Source organism: Chionomys nivalis, chromosome 22 (assembly GCF_950005125.1).
Source record: "Chionomys nivalis chromosome 22, mChiNiv1.1, whole genome shotgun sequence".
In the NCBI taxonomy this organism is placed as follows: domain Eukaryota; kingdom Metazoa; phylum Chordata; class Mammalia; order Rodentia; family Cricetidae; genus Chionomys; species Chionomys nivalis.
In genome coordinates this window covers 20,935,369-20,955,251 of record NC_080107.1, presented here as the reverse complement: position 1 = coordinate 20,955,251, position 19,883 = coordinate 20,935,369, and the positions used below count along the sequence as shown (strand labels likewise).

Genomic DNA, 19,883 nt, shown 5'->3' with positions numbered 1-19,883 from the left:
GTGGGAGAAGGCAAGTGTTTGACTCGATTCCGTCAACTGTCACTGCGCCACTTGCCAAGCGCAAAGAAACAAAATCCACCCACGCAACCAGCCGGGCGGGACCCGGAGCGGCGGGCCTACCGGGGCCCGCGGCGGGCGCGGGAGCGAGGCGAGCACCGTGCCCCTCGCACCCCGGGCGGTGACCAGCCCGCCCGGCCTCCCGCGCCGCTCCAGGCGCCCGCACGCCCGCACGTCGCCGACCAGCCGCGGCCGCTTACCGTGGCGCCTGGCAGCTTCCCCCGAAGCGGCCCTCAACGGCTGCCGCAGTCAGAGCACCACCCCGCGGCGGGGCACGTCTAGCCCGCCCGCAGCTCCCGGCTCCCCCGCAACGCCGCCAGTCTCGCGAGAAGCGGGCGGGCGAGAGCGCGCAAGGGGGCGGGGGAGGAGGAAGGGCGGGGCTGCCAACGGCGGCGGCCACTTGTGCGCCGCATCCGGAGGGGTGGCCGCCATTGTGCTTCGTCGCCGACTGCTCTGCTGTCCCCGTGGCCTGAGACCGAGCGCACCGGGAGAGGAGGAGGAGGAGGCGGCGGCGGTGTGGCTGCGGTGAGCCCCACGCTCCCTGCGGTGTGCCAGCTGGAAGAGGGTAAAGAGCGGCGGCAGCGGTGGGGGAGGGGAGCATTGGCGTGCGGTCCCCCCCACCCCCACCCCCCGGGCCCTGGGAGCGGGGGAGGGCGGACGGTGCGTGTCCCTTGGGGACCCGCGGCGGCCTGTGGCGCCGGGCGGCGGGAGTGCGGGATCGCGCTTGGTAACCCCACCTGGAATTTCGGTCGGGGTCGGGGTCGGGGTCGAGCCCCTCGGGGTCGGTGACTGTAGGCCTCTGCGTGGCCCCGCGCCGTGAGTGGCGTGACACTGTCATGAGTAGCAAAAGATGGCTCTTGAGAGTCAAACCGGGGCGAGAGGTGTAAATGACCGACTCTAGACACGCAAGGTGTGAGTAATAAAATGCTCCCTCATCTTGAAACTGCGTCGCGAAGACGAAGAGCGTACACACACGCACACACACACACACACATCGAAACCACTACAATGAACACTCCTTTCCCACAAAATATATGTTAGTATATGGGAGGGGGGGATCCGTGTGGGTAATGAGCACATCCTCAAGACCAGTGTGAAAACAGTTGAATAAGAGCCGGCCAGCCTCGGTTCACACACCGTTTTGTAGTTTTTAAGTACTGTGTTTAATGTTTTAAATGTCCTTATTTCTTGCTCCCTTCTACTCCCTTTGTATCCAGAATGAAGCTACATAACGTAGGTGAGCATAGAGATAAATCTCTGATTTACAAACCCAATAGTATTATCACTAAGAAGGAAGATTCTTTCTTGGTATTTTCACAAGATAACCAGAAATGGGGTCAGTGTTTCGTTTCCAGCTCCCGTGAGTGGGAAGCAGCCGATGTGCTGTGGCCATGAGGGGTAGCAGTAGAATCAGAGGCCCTGGTCACTATCGTGACCGTAGTTATCTTAAGATTCCTTGGTTGAGATGAGTTCCCCTGCTCCTGAGATGTGTTTTTAATGAGCTGAGCTAGTGTGTGGAGCAGTCAGCAAACACTCTACAAGGCATAAAATACTTGCAGTGTGAATTTGTAATGACTGTAAACAAACAGAATTTGCCATGGGTCTATAACCAAGTATTCTGCTCAGGAAAAACTTAAAATTGGGCTTTGTGAGTTGTATCCACATAGGTTCATGTATATATGGGTTTGTTTTGTTTACATTGTATTTCATGCTGGCATTGAATTTATAATGCTGTCCAGACTGACCTCCTACTTAAGATACTCTTGCCTAAGCTTTCTGGCATTGCTGGTGTGTGCCATCAGATCCAACACCACTACACAGCTCTAGTTTTGCCCTAAATGGTACACCATTGCCTTTTTCCCCCACACCTATAGATTTTATTCTCTATTCTTTGACAATCATATATGTATATGTTGGAATTTAGTGTCGCTCCCACCCCCCATTATCTTATTTTCAGTTTCATGGGGTCAGATGTCTTATGCAATGTGGGGTCTCAGGTATACTAAGTAAGCATTTACTCTCTGACCAAACTATAACCCCAAATCCAGATCAGGTGTCTGGAATAAGGAGGTTTGTTTTCCTGCGTAACTGTAAAATTTTCCCCTGTTCTACATGAAGGTGTTGGATAATCACCTTATACATAAGCCATCCATAGCATTTATATAGACAATGCTTAGTCAATTACATATCCATCTCACACACCTCTTTCATCTGTTATAAAGAGTTGTCCACATTTTAATATATTTCAAGAAGGTAATCTTAACTGTGGAAAATGTATCCAGTGGTATAAAGCACTGCTTGGTTACTAGATTAGGGTTTCCCATTCTTATGAGCTTGGCGCGCTATCTTTCCACAACTCACAGTTTAGTCATCAGACGGATGTGTAAACAACTGCTGTCTGTACCTTGCTGTAAACACTGTGCAGAAATGCTGTGGAGGCATAAATGGTGTGTGTAGGCTTGGGGAGTGTTGAAGGGAGAAATGCTTGCACTCAGCTGAGGGGTGGCTAGGACCAGCTTGTGGTGATGTGGTTTTAGAAGGTGACAGTGGCTCAAAGGTGAAATGAAGGGAGGTTAGAGGTTGTCATGGAAACTTTCTGTAATACATTAGGAAGTTTTGTGCCCTGTGCTGTGGAATGAAGAACTGCTGTGTCGATAAAATTGATCTAAAGATTATCTTTGTTGGCAGATTGTTTTGTGTGTGTCAGAAACCTGGGAAGACTTATGTAAAATGTATAAGCTTGTATCAAGTCGTGTTTATAAGTAACAAATTACGTATTAAATAATGAGCTATTAAACTATTAGATCAACAGTGGGCCAAATTAGGTAACAATTTAAGTTGAACAAGTTCCTACTAAAGTTGATGAATCACTGAAAAAGATAATTTCATTTGAGTTTATTTATCTTCTTTTCTGTTTTCCTGTTTTTGATTAAACTTGTATCATTAGTAAAGTTACTGGGAGTGAACCCAAAAGGACTGAGCAGAAGTGATAAAATTGCTTTATAATTTAAGAGGTGACTGAGATTTGATGTTGTCTGATTTTAATTTTAGTTTTCTACACTGAGATGAACCTTACTGTGGTCAAAGCTGGCTTTACCTGTGACTACTGGGTAGGCTAGATAAGTTTGAAAGTCTGGTTTTAAAATCACCTAATCCTTTGCACCTATTTTTCCACAGCTCTAAAAGGAGGGTAGGCTTGTAAAAAAGAACTCTAAAATGCTGAATGAAGATTGAATTGTGACGTCTCAACAGCAAACCACTTCAAAGAGAATAGGTTGTATCTTTAAGGGCTGTAGTACTGATAGACAATATAACAGATTTTTTGATGCTGCTGCTAAATTTTTACTTTTTAAAAGTATTTAAGAAAACCTTAAAAATATTAGGAATATCTTAAGTCTGTGATAGCTAAGTATCAAGAGAGATTTTTCTAAAAGGCCCTAGAAGTTTTGTGTGTCTAAGAGCTTCCCTCATTCGGCCATATTTAGCTTCCCTGCCACTTAAGTGGTGTTGGTTGACTTAAGTGGTGGTGTTGGTTGATCCTTGGATCTTGCTATTCCGAGTGATTTACGGTATGATGTTTCAGGATAGCATCTGAAGAATGAAAATAGAAGCACAAGACCTCTTAAGATTTTTTTAGATCATACAGTATCACTTGAGTACACCTCTGCATTCAAGGGATAGAAAAGTAAAAGTTGACCGTGTTCTGTCCAGTCCCAGAGCACATGGCATTGCCAACATGTGTTCTTACTGGGACATGGGAGAAATTTGTAGCTGTATTTTATGATCCACTGAAGATTTAAATCATTTTAAGAATACATATTCTTTTTCAAAAAAATATTTATTATGTATACAATATTATGTCTGTGTGTATATGTCTGCAGGCCAGAAGAGGGCACTAGACCTTATTACAGATGGTTGTGAGTCACCATGTGGTTGCTGGGCAATGCTCTTAACCACTGAGCCATCTCTCTCCAGCCCAGAATACACATTCTTTAAAATGCCAAAATTACAATTGCTTTAAAATAATTAATAGAAGAAATGGTACATAAATAAGTTTGGTCACGCAATGATAATTTGTTTAACATTGTTGATTGGTATGTGGAAGTTAATTTTTCCTACTTTTTGTATGTTTAAGAATTTAATAGAAAACTTAAGTTCTACACACCCCATGATCTAAACTCTCTTTTGTTTGTGACTATGACCTCATCTTAGTAGTTATAATTGCAGCACTTTCTGTGTAGATGGTAAAGGTATAAAGAACTATTTATATTTGGTGTGTGTTGTGTTTGCATATGTATGTGGGTTCTCAAGCTCATCTGTTTGTGGGTGGAAACCAGAGATGAATATCTGGTATCTTAGTGTCTTCCTCTATCACCTTCCACCTTGTTTTTTGAAATAAAGTCTTTACAGTCTCTAAATGAGCTGGAACTCATTGATGATGGCAGGTTCGCCCTGAGCCCTGGAATCTTCCTGTCTTTGTTTCACAGCACAGCTGTGCATTACTATATTTTGCTTTATATGTGGGCGCTACAGACCTTCTTTCTGAGCAGAAAATAAGAAATTTCCCCGTCTCTTATTTATTTTTTGACATAGGGTTTTTAGCCTAAACTGGGTTTAAATATTTAAGAATGACCATATTATAAACTAGGATTGCAGAAAGCCTCAACCACACCCAGTTGTATGTATTTCTGCATGCTAGGCAAGTAAGTATTCTGCCACCTGAGCTATATATCTCTAGCTCTAACCCCCCAATTTGGAAGTCTTCACAGCTAGCAGGAGTTGGGCTCAGACAGGTATTTAGGTTTGTTTATTTTATGTACATGCATGTATATACGTCTACCAAATGTGTATAGGAGTTCAGTGAGGTCAAAGGGGACATCAGATCCTCTGGAACTGAGGGCAGATTTGTTAACTGCCATGTTGGTGCTGGAAACCAAACCCAGTCCTCTGTCAAGAGCAGTAAGCAGTTTCATTGCAGAGTCCTCTCCAGCCCCAAGTGAATTATTCTTAGTTCAAAGATACTGACTGTTAAGATAACTAAACTTATAGAAGGTTCTTTGCAGAGAATGACTTGTGTATAAACCTGAGTCTTAAAATATGTTTACTATATGATAAAGACAAATTTCAGATAATAAAAAGCCAATAGATTTTCTGAGCTATTTATGTGAAATTTCTAACTCTGGTGGTGTTTTATAATAGCTAGCATTTGTTCAATATGTACAGTGTCATCAAATCTCACAATACACTTTGAAAGTAGTATCGCCATTTTTGTAGGTAAAAGGCCTAAGCATTAGAGATTAAATAATCATACCATTTATAGTGATTTCACATCTTATATTTTATTTATCTTTTTTTCTACAAATTGTCTGAAGTTGGCTTGTGCTGAAAATTAGGTAGTAGTCAGTTTATTTCCTACAAAACTTCAGTGTCTTGTTATGTAAAGTGGTAGGTGAATTTTACTAGTAAATGTGTTAAATACGTTTGTGTTAAGAAATGTATTAAAATACCGGAAAAGACTTAGGTTTGGGAAACTATCGGTTGATATGGATACGCTGGATCTTTTTTGTTAGTCTCATAGTGTGGTTTGTGTCTACTACGTTACAGTATGACTTGACAACCTGAATAATGAAAACCATTATTAAGTTAATAGGACAGTCATCTGCAGTGTTATGATAGGAGACAAAGCAGAATCAGAACTTGGTCAGGTTTAGTGTGATACAGCTTGTAATTCCACTATGGGGGCTGAGGTAGGAGATCACAGTTGCAAAGCCATTCTGGGTAATTTAGTGTGATCTGTCTCAAAACCAAAAATAGCAAAAAAAAAAAAAAAAAAAAAAAAAATTCCATATAGCTCTGACTGACGTGGAGCTAACTGTTTAGATCAGTTTAACCTTGAAATCAGAAGTCAGCCTGCCTCTGCCTCCTGAGCGCTGGGATTAAAGGCGTGCGCCACCTGTACTTGACTAAAATAATGTTTTAAATTACAGTTTAAGATATCTCAGTGGTACAGCACTTGCCTGGCATGTGAGAGGCCCCAAGTTTAGTCTCCAATACTACAAAAAAAAAAAAAAAAAAAAAAAAGGAAAATAACTGCTTCTGGATTGTATGATTACTATTCTGCTTTATAACTTGTTAGCTTTTCAAATTTGTGTAAGTGAAAATCCAAGTTTCCATTGACAGGCAACTTGTGGTAGGGGTCAAACAAAATTGTCCTCATAATCAGGTAACAGAACTTTCTTGCTTCAAGTGTTTTCCATTAACTTACAAAACAAATGTGTGTGTGTGTGTCTGTGTGTGTGTGTATGCCTGTCTGTGTGTTCCTGCATATATCTGCAGATGCCAGAAGTGGTTGGAGAGTGTTCCTTGGAGCTAGAGTTAAGGCATTTGTGAGCTGCCCTTCATTGATGTGGGTTTCTGGATTCCAGTCTTCAAGCAGCAAGTTAACTGCTGAGCCATCTCCCCATCGTTTTTGATTTTTGATAGAATGTCTTGCCATGTTGCCCATGCTAGCCTGGAACACATAATCTTCCTGCCTCAACCTGAGTGCTGGGATTGTAGACATGCATTATCATTCAAAGCTTTAGTTAGACTCCATTTTTACTGTTAAAGATAAGTTGGAAGAATTGTGCTAAGGCTGACCAAGTAAAAGGTACAGTACAGACAGAAAACAAAGGGATAATGCTGGTCAAAGGGTAAAAATGGGCATGATTAAAAATCTGCTAATCAGCCCACAATGCCCTACTATGCTTTCAGAGCTTCATTAACAACAACCTCTGGACTTTGTCATTTCATACTACTTATTTATTTTTCTTTGTTTTGAGACAGGGTCTCTCTGGAACTTACTATGTAGACCAGGCTGGCTTTGAACTTAGGTCTATCTGCCTCTGCCTCCCGAGTGCTGGAATTAAAGGGGTGCATCATGACGTCTAGCTGTTATTTATTCAATTAAAAAATTGTATTTTATTTATTTTGTGTACTGTATATGGGCACTTGTAGAAGCCAGAGAATAACTTAATAATTTAAAGTTAGTTTTCTCTTCCACCAGGTGATTTCTGGGGATCAAACTCATGATTATGAGGCTTGGCAGCAGGTATTTTTAATACAAAGAGCTATTTCATAGGTGCTGCCAACAGCTTTCTCTTCCTATTAAATGTATTGGGCATGTCTATAATTGTGTACCTTGTCAATTGCCTGTGTAAGCTAGAAGGGGTATTTTTCCCTGAAATTGAAGTTATAGACAGTTGTGAGCCACCTGTTACGCCCGTATCAAGGGACCACCAAACAAGACTACCACAGCGCTGGTATCTGATGCAAACACACTAGGGTTTATTAATTACAAGTTAGCTAACCCTCTGGCACAGTGGGTGGGGGAGAACCACCCGAGGCTTCAGGTTAAGGGATTTTTAAAGGGAAAATCCCGCAAGCAGAGTGGCACAAACCTTGGCATTTTGTAATTGGGTAAAAGTATACAACTTCTGAATTTGTTGGTTGGGGTATAGGGGAATTTTAAAACAGTGACTGTCAGCAAACAAGAATTTCAAAACAGCAGTTCATCAGATACCCACAAGGATATTTGAAACAAGCAGGTGTTGTTTGGACACTCTGGTGGGTCACTTTGACCAGGGCTGACATATTTTTTTGAAAGTGTTTATTACTTTGCCAGGCTTTATTCACTCCCCTAGTTAGGTCCTGTCAAAAATGGAGTTCTTTTTCAAAATGGAGTTTGTTCTGCTCCTTCACACCCAATATGGATGCTGGGAAGTAAATTTGTGTCTGCTGCAAGAATATTATGCTCTTTTAACTACTGAGCAACTGTCTTTCTCTGCCCCCATTCCTTGAACTGTCTTACCTTGTACTTCATTGCTCCTTGCTCTCAATCTTGAAAAAAACAAAACAACAAAAAAGGAAAGTATTAAGATTCATTTAGTCCATTAATATTCTGAGTAATTGCTTCCTTCTCCCTCTAGTTATTATAGGTCATTTGTTTTCTTCTTTGGAAGTATGTATTAAGTCTGCCTTCTGTCCATTTCATTTCTTTTCTTTGGGTCCTCAACATTGTCTTGGAGCCAGTTATCTTCTTGTATTGCCTATCCTTTTTTGGGGGATTTTTGTTTGTTTTTAACTGAGGTTGTTTCAGAATCTTGAGTAAATGCTTAACTTGATAGCATTGACTTGTAAACTGGGGGTTGGTCTTCCACAAAGGCAGGAAAACTAACTTTTAAGTTCCTTTAGTGGCACAAAAAGTACAGAAGTTGTAAGTGAACGAATTAATGCTAAACAGAGATAAAAATTCTGTTGGATACTAATAATTTCATCTCTGAAGAGCCTTGGAGTGAGAGATCCTGCATACATACACCTGAACAGAGGATACCAGTGCTTTTACTGTTTGGAATAATCTGCTTTTTGCACTTAATACTTTCAGAACTCTTCCTGGATCCTATTCTGTGCTTTGAAACGCACCCTTCGTATTTTCTCGCTTTTATTCTTAAAAAATGCTTTAATATCTTTGTGTACTTTTTTTTGCTTTCAGTTATCAACAAGTCATTTCAAATACTACCTGTAAAGTTGTCTTCATTCTTTTTTGGAACTTTTGGCACTTTGGTATTTCCATAACATTTTGAGGTTAATGTTTTTTTCTTTTTTGAGACTTTTATTTTGTGTTTGTGTAAGAGGACATCTTGTGGGAATCGTTTCTTTCCTTTCACCATGTGAATTCTGGGGATTGAACAGTCTTCTCACTGGCCCACATTTTGAGGGTTTTGTAATCATTATTTTCGTCCTATGTAGGTGTGATATTAATTATCCTAGTTCATATTTGTGTGCTCTATTTCTGCCGGAGTGTAAGTGTAATGAGTAGCATTGGTTTAATTTGTAGTTGAGTCTAAACTGTAATACTGCTTGTTTGCCTAAAACCACTAAAATAGTAGATTGCCACTGCTTTGTCCTTAGAGACCTAGAAGCCTCTGTGGTTTCTTCTCAGTATTATTGCATCAACCATAGGAAATTTTTTTTTTTGTTTTGCATTTTATTTTGTGTGTGTGGTGCAAGTGAGCCACAGACTTCATCTGAAGGTCAGGTAGAAGATTGTGGGAATTGGTTCTCTTCCTTGAACCATGTGGGTCCAGAGGGTCAAACTCAGATACTAGACTTGGAGGCGTGCCAGTGCCATCTTGTTGGCCCCAAGCTCAGTTTTGGTTGGTTGGTTTTGAAGGCCTTATCCCATAAAGGGGTCTCTGGCTTTTTGTACCTTTCTCAGCAGACTACTTTTGCATTTTACTAACTTAGCAAAATCCAATTTAGGGAAGCATTTTTTTTTTTTTTTTTAATCCTATTAGTGCTTCTGTCTTAGGCGGACTCTTTCTGCCTGATTCTCTTGAAAGCTGAGAGTTTCTCAGTTTCTAACTCCCCTTCCCGTCTTCTGCCCATTCTGGAGTCTGGAGTGCGGTCAGATTTTATGTAAGCCCTGTCCTTTGTGCCAGCTGATCTCTGCCTTTAATTGGCAGAAGGGATTGCTGAGTGGGTTTCATAGCCCTCCCCAGTGTCCACAGACCTTTTTGCTCTATATCAATACAGAATCTTTGCAGGAAATGCATTTTCTTAGCCTTTCCTTAACAACAGCCGATTTCCTTCATCATCTTTTGAAGGGTTTGGAAGTTGGCTAGGGTTCTCAATATTCTCTTCTTATGTGTACTTGGCTTTGCCTGCATGATTAATGCTGTTAAAAAACTATCACAAAATAGGTCTATACTGTTTTATTAATGAGACTTGTGTTTAACAGGCAACTTGGTAGATGGCACTTAACATCAGATGGAGACTTAATTTTCAGATTTTAACAACTGGTGATGACATAGATTTCTTTGGGAATTTACATGAAAGAAAACTTAAAGATTCTTTCCGTGGAATAGATGTAAATACATTTAATGCTGTTTGAGTGTGTGTATGTGTGTGTCTGTAAATACACTTTGGGTAGTGTGTAACAGACCACCAAAAGCATGAACTAATTGTAGAGAAAACTCTGAAGGGCTTCCTAGGATTCTCAGATGAATGAAATTATCCATAGCAAGAGGAAGTTCATCTTTTTTAGTAGCTACTGAGTACACCAATATGGGAATTGGTGCATATAACTCTTGGTGCATTTGACAGTCTCTATTAAAATGGCTTTAAATCTTAGAATAAATAAAATTTTATTTAGTTACTTAATTTTAGTTTTTGAGACAGGGTTTCTCTGTGTAGCCCTGGCTGTCTAGAAACTTACTGTGTAGACCAGGCTGCCTCAAACGCACAGAGATGCTCCTGTCTCTGCCTCCTGAATTAAAGGTGTTCACCACCACACCTGACCTAAAATAAATTTTTAAAAATCTGAAAAAATGCTTTATGGTGAGGGAGGATACATTAAAAATACAAATGATTCAGTAAATAGTAATAATTACAGAGTCTTTATCCAGAGACTTTATCTTGGGAGTTGAGAGTTCAGTAGAATGACAAGTTCAAACCCTTATTGAGATTGTAATAAAAAATATGATTTTCTGGCTCATTATGTTTTTTCTGTGTTCAGAACAATTCGTAGAGATCAGAAAATGCAGTTCCTTGTACCGGTAAGTGCTTGCTTGTTCTTGAGGGACAGGAGCATAGAATTCCGTATTTTCATGACTGGGGATTTCTTGTAAGCCTTAAAGTACAGTTCAGCGTAATGAAAATTGCATTTCAGTCTCAAGTAACTATATACAAATGCAGTGCTCTGTGTTCTACCTCTTATTCCTGCTTATGCCTTTCCTTTTCTCATGGTGTTTAGCAGTCTTATAGTTTATTCTCCACCAGGCTACAGCTTCTTAATTAATATTCTTTTCTGCTCAACTTAATCATTCCTTTCTTTAAAATTAATTGCTCAGCACATAGTAAACATCCCGTAAAAATCTATTAAGTGAATGAGCTTTTAATAAATGCCTTCTAGATCTTTGTTTGGTACACATTTTTCAAGGACTACATTTTATTTCTTGCTATTTTTTGTACTTTTGACCTACAACTTATGCAACCAAATTATGTAAGTTTTCATATAACACTTACATTGTCAAAATTCAATCAGTTTATGTAGTAGCATTGCCAAAAATAGCTTCATACAGTATCAAATTCTGTCTCTCGAAGGACTCTGCCTCTCTGCCTCCTCTCCAGAGGTTTATTCTGAACAGACATTCTACTAAGTTACTTTGTACAAGAAAGAACTAGGATTTCCAGTGCAAAATTTCACTTCTTTCTAATGAACAGTTTTGTATGGACTTAACAAATACGTTATATAGATGAGAAAAAGCAAGTGGTAGGGAGATTTCTGGGTTAGGTGACCATATCCTCTATTAGCTAACATCTGCAGTTTCTAAAACAGCATAGCACTGTTGTTAATTATCCTGGGAGAGAGGTATGTTGCTGTGAGCCTTTACTCCCAGCATTTATAAAGTAGAATTAGGCAGATCTCTGTAAGTTCCAGGCCAGCTTGGTCTACACATGAGTTCCAGGAGAGCCAGAGCTACATAGTGTGACCCTTGTCTTGAGACGAATTTATCGTGGTATGGTAATCCTAAACTAGGATCCTACAGATTATAAACTTAGACTTTTCTGGGTAATTGAAGTATGTGCATCCTACTTAGAAGGAAATCAGTCATTTTGTTCCATTTTTTACCCCATTCTGGTGGTTGATTGGTTGGTTTTTTGCTGTTTGTTTGTCCTAGGATTTGTTTATCTTCATATTTCTAAAAGATTTGTGTGTGCTGTTACTTCAGGATGTTTTTTCATGCAATTCTTTTTGGTTATCATTATCTTTGTCTCTTTAATTCCTCCTCTTTATAGCATAATAAAATTGAGTAGCCTGTTTATACAGTTCTGACTAAATATTAGCAGTCATTCAAATAGAAGAATACCTTCTTTCCCAGATTAACACAATTGCCCTTAAATTTTTTTTACTTTTTTTTTTTTTGAGACAGGGTTTCTCACTGTGTAGACCGGGATATCCTCGAACTCACAAGAGATCTGCCTGCCTTTGCCTCCTGAGTGCTGGGATTCAAGGCATGTACCACCACTACCCAGCTGCCTTTTAAAAATATTATAAATTGCCGGGCGGTGGTGGCACACGCCTTTAATCCCAGCACTCGGGAGGCAGAGGCAGGCGGATCTCTGGGAGTTCGAGGCCAGCCTGGTCTACAAGAGCTAGTTCTGGGACGGGCACCAAAGCTACAGAGAAACCCTGTCTCAAAAAAAAAAAAATAATTTATTTTGTGTGTGTGAGTATGCATGTATATGGTCAGAGCAACTTGAGAGAGTCGGTTCTCTATTATATGAGTCCCAAGGATCAAACTCAGGTTGTAAGGTTTTGTATAAGGTGTCTTTGCCCACTGAACCATCTCACTGGTCCTACAAAAATAACTTTTAAGAAGATCTTTTGGGCCAGGCAGTGCATGTTTTTAATCCCAGCTCTTGGGAGATAGAGGCAGGCAGATCTCTGAGTTTGGGGTCAGCCTGGTCTATAGAGCGAGTTCCAGGTCAACCAGGGAAACACACCGAGAAACCTTGCCTCAAAACAAACAAACAAACAAATAAATAAAAATTTAAGAAAAAAAGATCTTTTAAGTTGGTTATTGGAGGTGGGAAAGGACGGTCAGGCCAGTAAACTTGAAAACTGTCAGGCACTGTGTACCTGACAGACTAAGTTTTCCAATAGCTGCTCTCATGTCAAAGCAAACTAGCCTCAGTCCTTGTCCTTAGAATATCAGAAATAAATCAATAAACCATGTTTATGCTGGGTTTGTTGTATTTTGGGTTGGTAAGCAGGATCTGGAATTAGTGCTGCTTTGTTGGATATTTATTATAATGATAGATATTTGTTGCAGTTGAATTTGTCCCTAAACTATATGCAATGCCATTTTGTCCTGGACCCAGTAATGCAACTATATTTTGCTTGATTATACGGTACTGGAATGTATAATATTTTGCCACAGTGCTCATATCATAGTGAATTTTCTTGAGATTTCTTTTTTTTATAGGTTTGATATTCTGCAGTAGTCATTGTTTAATTTTATGGCTTCCTGATTAGTATGAGGTTGTTTTTTTAATGCTAATAATTTTCTCATTAAAATAAAAAGATGCCCTTTTGTTGTAGGTACACGGTTTTCCAATTGTACCCGCCAATCATTTCTTCCACACTGTCCATGAAATATAGTTTCCACATGGTGCTTTATTTCTTAGACCCTCTCCTTCCTTTTTCCCACTCCAGTGTGACCCGTTCTTGTTTTTGTTTGTTTGTTTTTGTTTTTTTCGAGACAGGGTTTCTCTGTGGTTTTGGAGCCTGTCCTGGAACTAGCTCTTGTAGACCAGGCTGGTCTCGAACTCCCAGAGATCCCCCTGCCTCTGCCTCCCGAGTGCTGGGATTAAAGGCGTGCGCCACCACCGCCCAGCTGACGCGTTCTTCCCTAAGCTTTGCTGTTGCTGTTCTCTTGAATGCTCCCCTTTGTCACAGCTTCCTAGGTTCTTTATGTGGTTGTTTCATGCTTCGCATGTTTACTTTGGTAGGACATGCTCTTCACTTGAGATACTGTGGTGGGGCTTTCTCTGGGAGTGCTGAGATATGCCCTCAGTCCTTTTGTTCTTTGATTTAACCAATCAAATGTTTTGTTCTTTAACTCATGGTCATGGATTAGAATTCATGGCTTTATACATGCTTTTCAGTACGTCATGCTTTGTTTAATAGTTGAATATTGCCAGATTTCCCTGTAGGGCCACTTTCCTACTGTGGCAGACTGTAGGATCTTCGCTTTGTTTCTGTTTCTGAAATTTCACACTGAAATGGTTGTGGCTTGAATGTGAAATGTCCTCTGTAGGCTCATGTGTTAGATAGAACATTTAGTCCCCAGCTAGAGCTGTGTTGAAAGGCTGTGGAACCTCTAGGAAGTGGAGACTTGCTGGAGGCAGTGGGTCATGGGAGTGAGCCCTTTGGTTCCATACATTAACCTCACTTACCTTTTCCATTGCTGTCTTACTGCTAATGTTTTTGTGTCACTGCTTCATGTCCCGCTGCCCTGCTGTTCTCCCTCTGGTGGGCTGTATCCCTTGAACTGGAAGTCAGAAGAGCGGCTTCCTTCCTCCTCTCTTCAGTTGCTTCTGGTTCGTGGTTTTTTGTTGTTTAATTTTTGGTCACAGCAGTGAGAAAAGCAGTGCAGTGTTAAAATGGTGTTGCTTACGATGCTACTCTTACTCTCTTGGATCTCGCTTGCTTCATTTCATTGTGGAGGTTGGTGTGTTTCAGTTGTAGAAAGGTAATCCCTGGCAGTTTTCTTCTTGTTAGACCACAATCAAATGGTAATCCTTTTGAACAATTCTTTTCATGTTTATGTTTATTTTTTCCTTTTCTGAAGTTTCCTTGGTTTATTTTAGTTTTTATGCTTTGATCATTCCAATCTTTCTCATTTTTTACGTGTATTTCATTTAGAAATTCCACAACTCTTACAATCCTGGTTGCATATTCTCAAACATCTTTATTTTGATACCTTTGAGGATGATAATCAAACTTTTTCTCCCCAATTTCTTTCTTGTATCATCTCTTTATTGTCATTATTTGATTTGTCTTTTATATAATATCGATTCATTGAGTATTTAGTTTCGTTGTGCTTGATGTTTGTTACTAGGAAAAAGCAAGTTAGATAGTTGGTAAATAGCGGTCTTGGGGGGGAGAATAGTTCTGGTGAGCTAGGTTGTTTTTTTTCCTGTTTGCCTGCCCGCCCGCCCTCCCTCCTTCCTTCCTCTCTCTCCCTGTGCTAGGAATCAAACCAGGGCCTCCTGCATGCATGCCAGTGAAGCACTCTTATATTTTTGGTTGTGATCCTAGTCTTGGCTGAGCCATCACTTCAGCCCACAAAGCACTCTTAACTTTGAGCTATAATTTTTTTTTGAGAATATGCCAAATGTTATTATTTGGAAATCTTCTGATTTTTGTTTGTTTCTGTTTAAAATCTTTTTAGGTTTGTTTTATGTGTATGATTATTTTGCCTTCATGTATATATGTGCACTATGTATACGCCTGCAGGTGGTTGTGAGTTGTCATGTAGGTGCTGGGAATGGAACCCAGATCTCTGCCTTTTTAACTGCTAAGCCATCTTTTCTGTCCTGACCTCTTGTGTTTCTTAGTGATTTAAGAATAGAAAATTATAATTCTCCTAACAACATTTTTCATGGGGGGGAAGCTGAGAGAGAGAGAGAGAGTCAGTGAGAGTCAGTTACGTCTGTCACTGGACTTGGAACTTGGCAAGCAGGCTAGGTTAGCTAACCAGACTTAGTCTAACTCCTCATGGCTGAGATTAAAAGCACATGTCACCCCATTGCCTTTTTGTGTAGCTACTAAGGATTGAATATAAATCACGTGACTTACTTCAGTGCTTTGCTGACTGATTTGTCTCCCTAGCCCTCTCCAAATGAACGTTTTTAATTAATGGAATTTTTAGCCCCATGCGTCATCTTTTTTCTCTCCATAATTTTTTGATTGTAGTAAAATGGCATTATGTAGAATTTATCATCCTAATTGTGTTCAAGTGTACAATTGATTTTATTAGATATATTTATTTGACATATAACCATTATTACTACCCATCTCCATAATTCTTTTCATAATATTAAAGCTATACACACTTTAAGTGGTAAATCTTGGCTCCCCTTGGTAACTGCCCTTCTGGGATTTTATTGTCCTTAAGATTTTGACTATGTTAAATAGATAGGTGGAATCATGTAATAGTTGTCTTGTGACTGACTTGTTTAAGTATAATTTCTTCAAGACTGATTAATAGTCTATCATGGGTCAGAATGCCCCCTTTAAAGCTTTTTTAAAATATTACATTTATTTTATTTTATTTTTGGATTTTTGAGAATAGGGTCTTTCTGTGTATCATTTTATTTTTGGATTTTTGAGAATAGGGTCTTTCTGTGTATCTCTGACTGTCCTGGAACTCACTGTGTAAACCAGGCTGGCTTTGAACTCTGAGGTCTGCTTGCCTCTGCCTCATTAGTAATGGGATTAAAGGTATACACCACCACACCCAGCTTATTTTGGTAGGTGAGTGATGTGTATGTTCATGGGTGTGTGTGTGTGTGCCACAGCATATGCATGGAAGTCAGAGACGAGTTTGTAGCAGTTGATTTTCAACCTTGTAGATTCCAGAGATCCAGCTCAGATTGTCCAGCAAGGCACCAGATACCTTTACCTGCTAAGTCACCTTGCTTGGCCCTCCGTCCCTTTTAAGGCTGGTTGATATGAGTTATATGTATGCACCACATTTTACTTAGCCATTTACCCATTTATCGGTAATATTTGAGCTCTGTTGTGAATAATACTGCTGTTTGGGAATGCACATATAATTTCAAGACCCTTATTTTCAGTTGGTTAGGTTGGGTTGGTTTGGTTGATGCCCAAAAATGGAATTACCGTGTTCTCTGATAATTCTGTTTTTATTACTGTTTCCATAGAAATTGTATTTTGTTCTGATGTCTTTTCTTTTTCTTCCTTTTTTTTTAAAATGGTTTAAGTCTTTGATTCACTTACTCTTGTTTTAGTGACAAATTTTTGTTCTGTGATGATAAGGTTAAAAATACTTTGTTTCTAGTTCTTATATCTTTCTGGTCCCTAGATTATAGAACCATCCTTTGCTGAGTTTCTGGACCTGTCCTACTTCAGCTCCCCCTCATTGTATTTTTTTTTTATTTAAGTCTTCGATTACATTTATGAGGCTTTGAAAGGTGAGCAAAAGAACTGAAGATAGAAGGTAGCCTGTTCTCAGTAGTTCTTGATATGGTTTAACCACATCCGGTTTTGCTTTCAGTCTTATTTCTCATTTGCTGAAAATTTCTTAGTTACATAATAAGACACTTGACATGTTTTCTTATTTACTACAGACTTATAAGTTATCTAATATTTGCTGTGTCATAGCCAGAAACAGACTGATATGTTTGTATTCTTTCACAGTGTCAAAATTTATTTAATAACAAATCCACAAGCTACTTAGGCTTTATTGGTTTTACTTTGCTGATTACCATTGATTTCACAAGTATATATTCCATATATATTCCAGTCTTAATTAGTAATATCTGTTAACAAACCTGGTCATGCATCCCATGATACAGAAAACCCAAGAAAGGGTTAAAGTGGCCAGTAATGATGGTGAAGGTGTAGGCTGATACTAATGTCAATCACCACAAGTAATTAAATAACAGATTAGTGTGAAGTCTAGGCAAGGATCCTGTGACTAGGCTTAGTTTAGCTTTAAAGTGGGTAGGCATAAGAACAGGGCTAGCACTTGGGAGGCAGAGGATAGCCTGGTCTACAGAGTAAGTTCCAGGATAGCCAGGGCTATGCAGAGAAATCCTGTCTTCCTACCCCAAGGGAAGTTTTTTTTTAAGTTTTTAACTTTTTAAAATATTTTTATTTTTAACAATTTTTAGTTTGAATTGTTGGGGCTTGGTATGTGCAAGTGAGAGAGAGAGCCAGACATACCCAGTAGCTGGAGGACTTGATATGCAGTTGTGAACTGTCGGGTGTGGGGGCTGGGAACTGAATCCATAGCCTCTTTAGGTATAATATATGCTTAGTTATATGTGAGTGAAGTTAGGTTTTTATGCTTGCTGCACAACAAGTACCTTACCAGCTGAGCTGGTAAATTACCATATAATTAGTTCCATCTCTGGTTTATATATTTTATAGATCTTTCCTTTCCAATATTCCAAGTAACTTAGAAAGGAGGACTAGTATAGCACTTACTCACAGGATCACTTTGGCGATGACTAATGAGTAATCAGTGGTCCCCTACCCTCATATGGTGTTTGGTAAATGCCAGCTATTACTTTTATCTATGTTAGAGTTAAGAAAGCATATCAGTGGTAAATAAAAGGAAGATACTTATTTTGGAGACGTGTTTTCCCTGTGTAGTTCAGGCTAGCCTCTCGAAGTTCTGCCTCAGGCCCTGAATGCTAGGGTGCAGGCATGGGGGTGTGTTACATCCTGTTTTATATTTATTCTTTTTATGATTTTCAACTTGTATGTTTTGAGTACCTGTTTTCCCACATTGTTTGAGTCAGAGTCTGGCAGCTCTTATAAGCTAGGCTCAGCCACCTGTCCTAACAGACCAATTACACAGAGAAGCAATAGAAACAAAGAAGACACACATACATACACACACACACTCCATTCTCAACATCCAACATAAGTCTGGGTTCATTTATTTTATTTATTTATATGTGTATGCGCTTGCCCATGGATGCCAGAAGAGGAGGATGGATACACTGGCGTTGGAGTTAAAGGTGGTTGTAAGCTTTCTTTTGTGGGTGCTGGGATCTCTGGCCTTTTGCAAGAGCAAGCAGCAAGTGTTCTTAACTGCTGACCCTATCTCTCCTGCCTCTAGCTTTAGATTTCAGTAAAAGGCAAGAGGTTTGCATAACTAAGCAGTCATGATGAAAGTGTGGTCCTTACCATCTCTGACCAATCATTGTCTGTGCTCCAGTCTCTCCTGCCAGGTAGTTTATCAGCATGTCGGGACTGTGTGAAATCTTCTGTGTGGGGGGACACCCAGGCCTGGAGACATTCCAATTTGTTAGGTTTGTTACAGTCTTAACAGTCTGATAGCCAAAAGGAGGCGGATCACAAAGGTCTATCCTTAGAAAATTCCTACCAGTACGTTATCTATTCTAGGCTGTGGTTTAGAGGTACTTTAAATGATCCTGACCTAGAGAATAAAGAAATTCATTGTTGAGAAAGGGAAATAAAGTGATAAGCAAATAACAAACAGGCTGTGGTGTCTTAAGAAAAATGTGTGAAAAGTGAAATTATACAGAATAAAGATTTACTCTGATGGGCAGAAATTAGATAAGGAATATTCAGGCTTCCCAGATGTATAAAAGGGTTGTGAGAGTAAATTTGTTAAAGGACGTGAAAGTAGTGTAAGAGGCATGTACATTACGAAGGGTGGCACAAGAGTCGAGGATAAATGTATGCGAGGAAGAAGTTGAGGCATTGCAAGACAGATCTGTGTGTTGTCTAGAACATATTGCCATATCTCTCAAATGGGCATTAGGAAACCTTGACTGGAGTTACCAAACCTTGGCCTTCAAGGAGAAGGGTGGTGAGAGTTTCATAGTTTAATATTGTTGCAAATAGTTGATTTGACTATTTGATGCTTTTTAATTTTTAAAATTTATTTTGTATGTGCATGTGCAGAGGGCAGAGGACAGTTCTCTGGAGTCAGTTCTTTCCTCCCTCCCTGTGGAGGCAGAATTTCATCTGTCTCCCAGGTGAATGTTTACTCCAGACTAGCTGATGTGAGAACTTCTTGGTGAATTGGGGATTCTTGTCTCTGCCTCCTCTGGAGATGGAACTCTGCTCTCAGGCCAGGCTTGCAAGGCTAGCAGCACCTTTACCTGCTAATTTGAGCTGGCCGGGCCAGTTCTTCAATGGCTCCTTTTCTGTTATGACACCTGAATTGTGTCTCAAACTAAATGAATGTTCTAGAGTAAATTGTTGCTGTATATAGTTGGGGGTGGGAGGTAAGTGCTTGCTTGTCTTCCAAAATAAAATTAACACAAATTTGCATTTCACAGGAAACCTTGAGCATGGAGTCTAAACCTTCCAGGATTCCAAGAAGAATTTCTGTTCAACCCTCTGGCTCTTTAAGTACTAGGATGGTGTCTGGAAACAGAGGAGCTGGTTTAAATGATCCCTATCACTCTAGAGACTCTTCCTTTAGACTGGATTCTGAATATCAGGTAGTATTTTAACTTGAATATATATGTACAGTCAAATTCAAAAGGCT

At 39.9% G+C, this 19,883-nt stretch overlaps 1 protein-coding gene across 5 annotated transcripts in view; it reads left to right on the top strand.

Annotated features, from left to right (window-relative positions):
- The first annotated feature begins 447 nt into the window (after positions 1-447).
- Marchf7 (membrane associated ring-CH-type finger 7) overlaps positions 448-19,883 on the top strand; it is a 36,081-nt gene continuing 16,645 nt past the window's right edge. For all 5 annotated transcript variants that reach the window (XM_057755518.1, XM_057755517.1, XM_057755516.1 and 2 more), the window contains exons 1-2: positions 448-622; positions 19,672-19,836. In XM_057755518.1, coding sequence (XP_057611501.1) covers positions 19,684-19,836 — 153 coding nt within the window. In that variant the 5' untranslated portion in view covers positions 448-622; positions 19,672-19,683. The remainder of the gene's footprint in view (positions 623-19,671; positions 19,837-19,883) is intronic.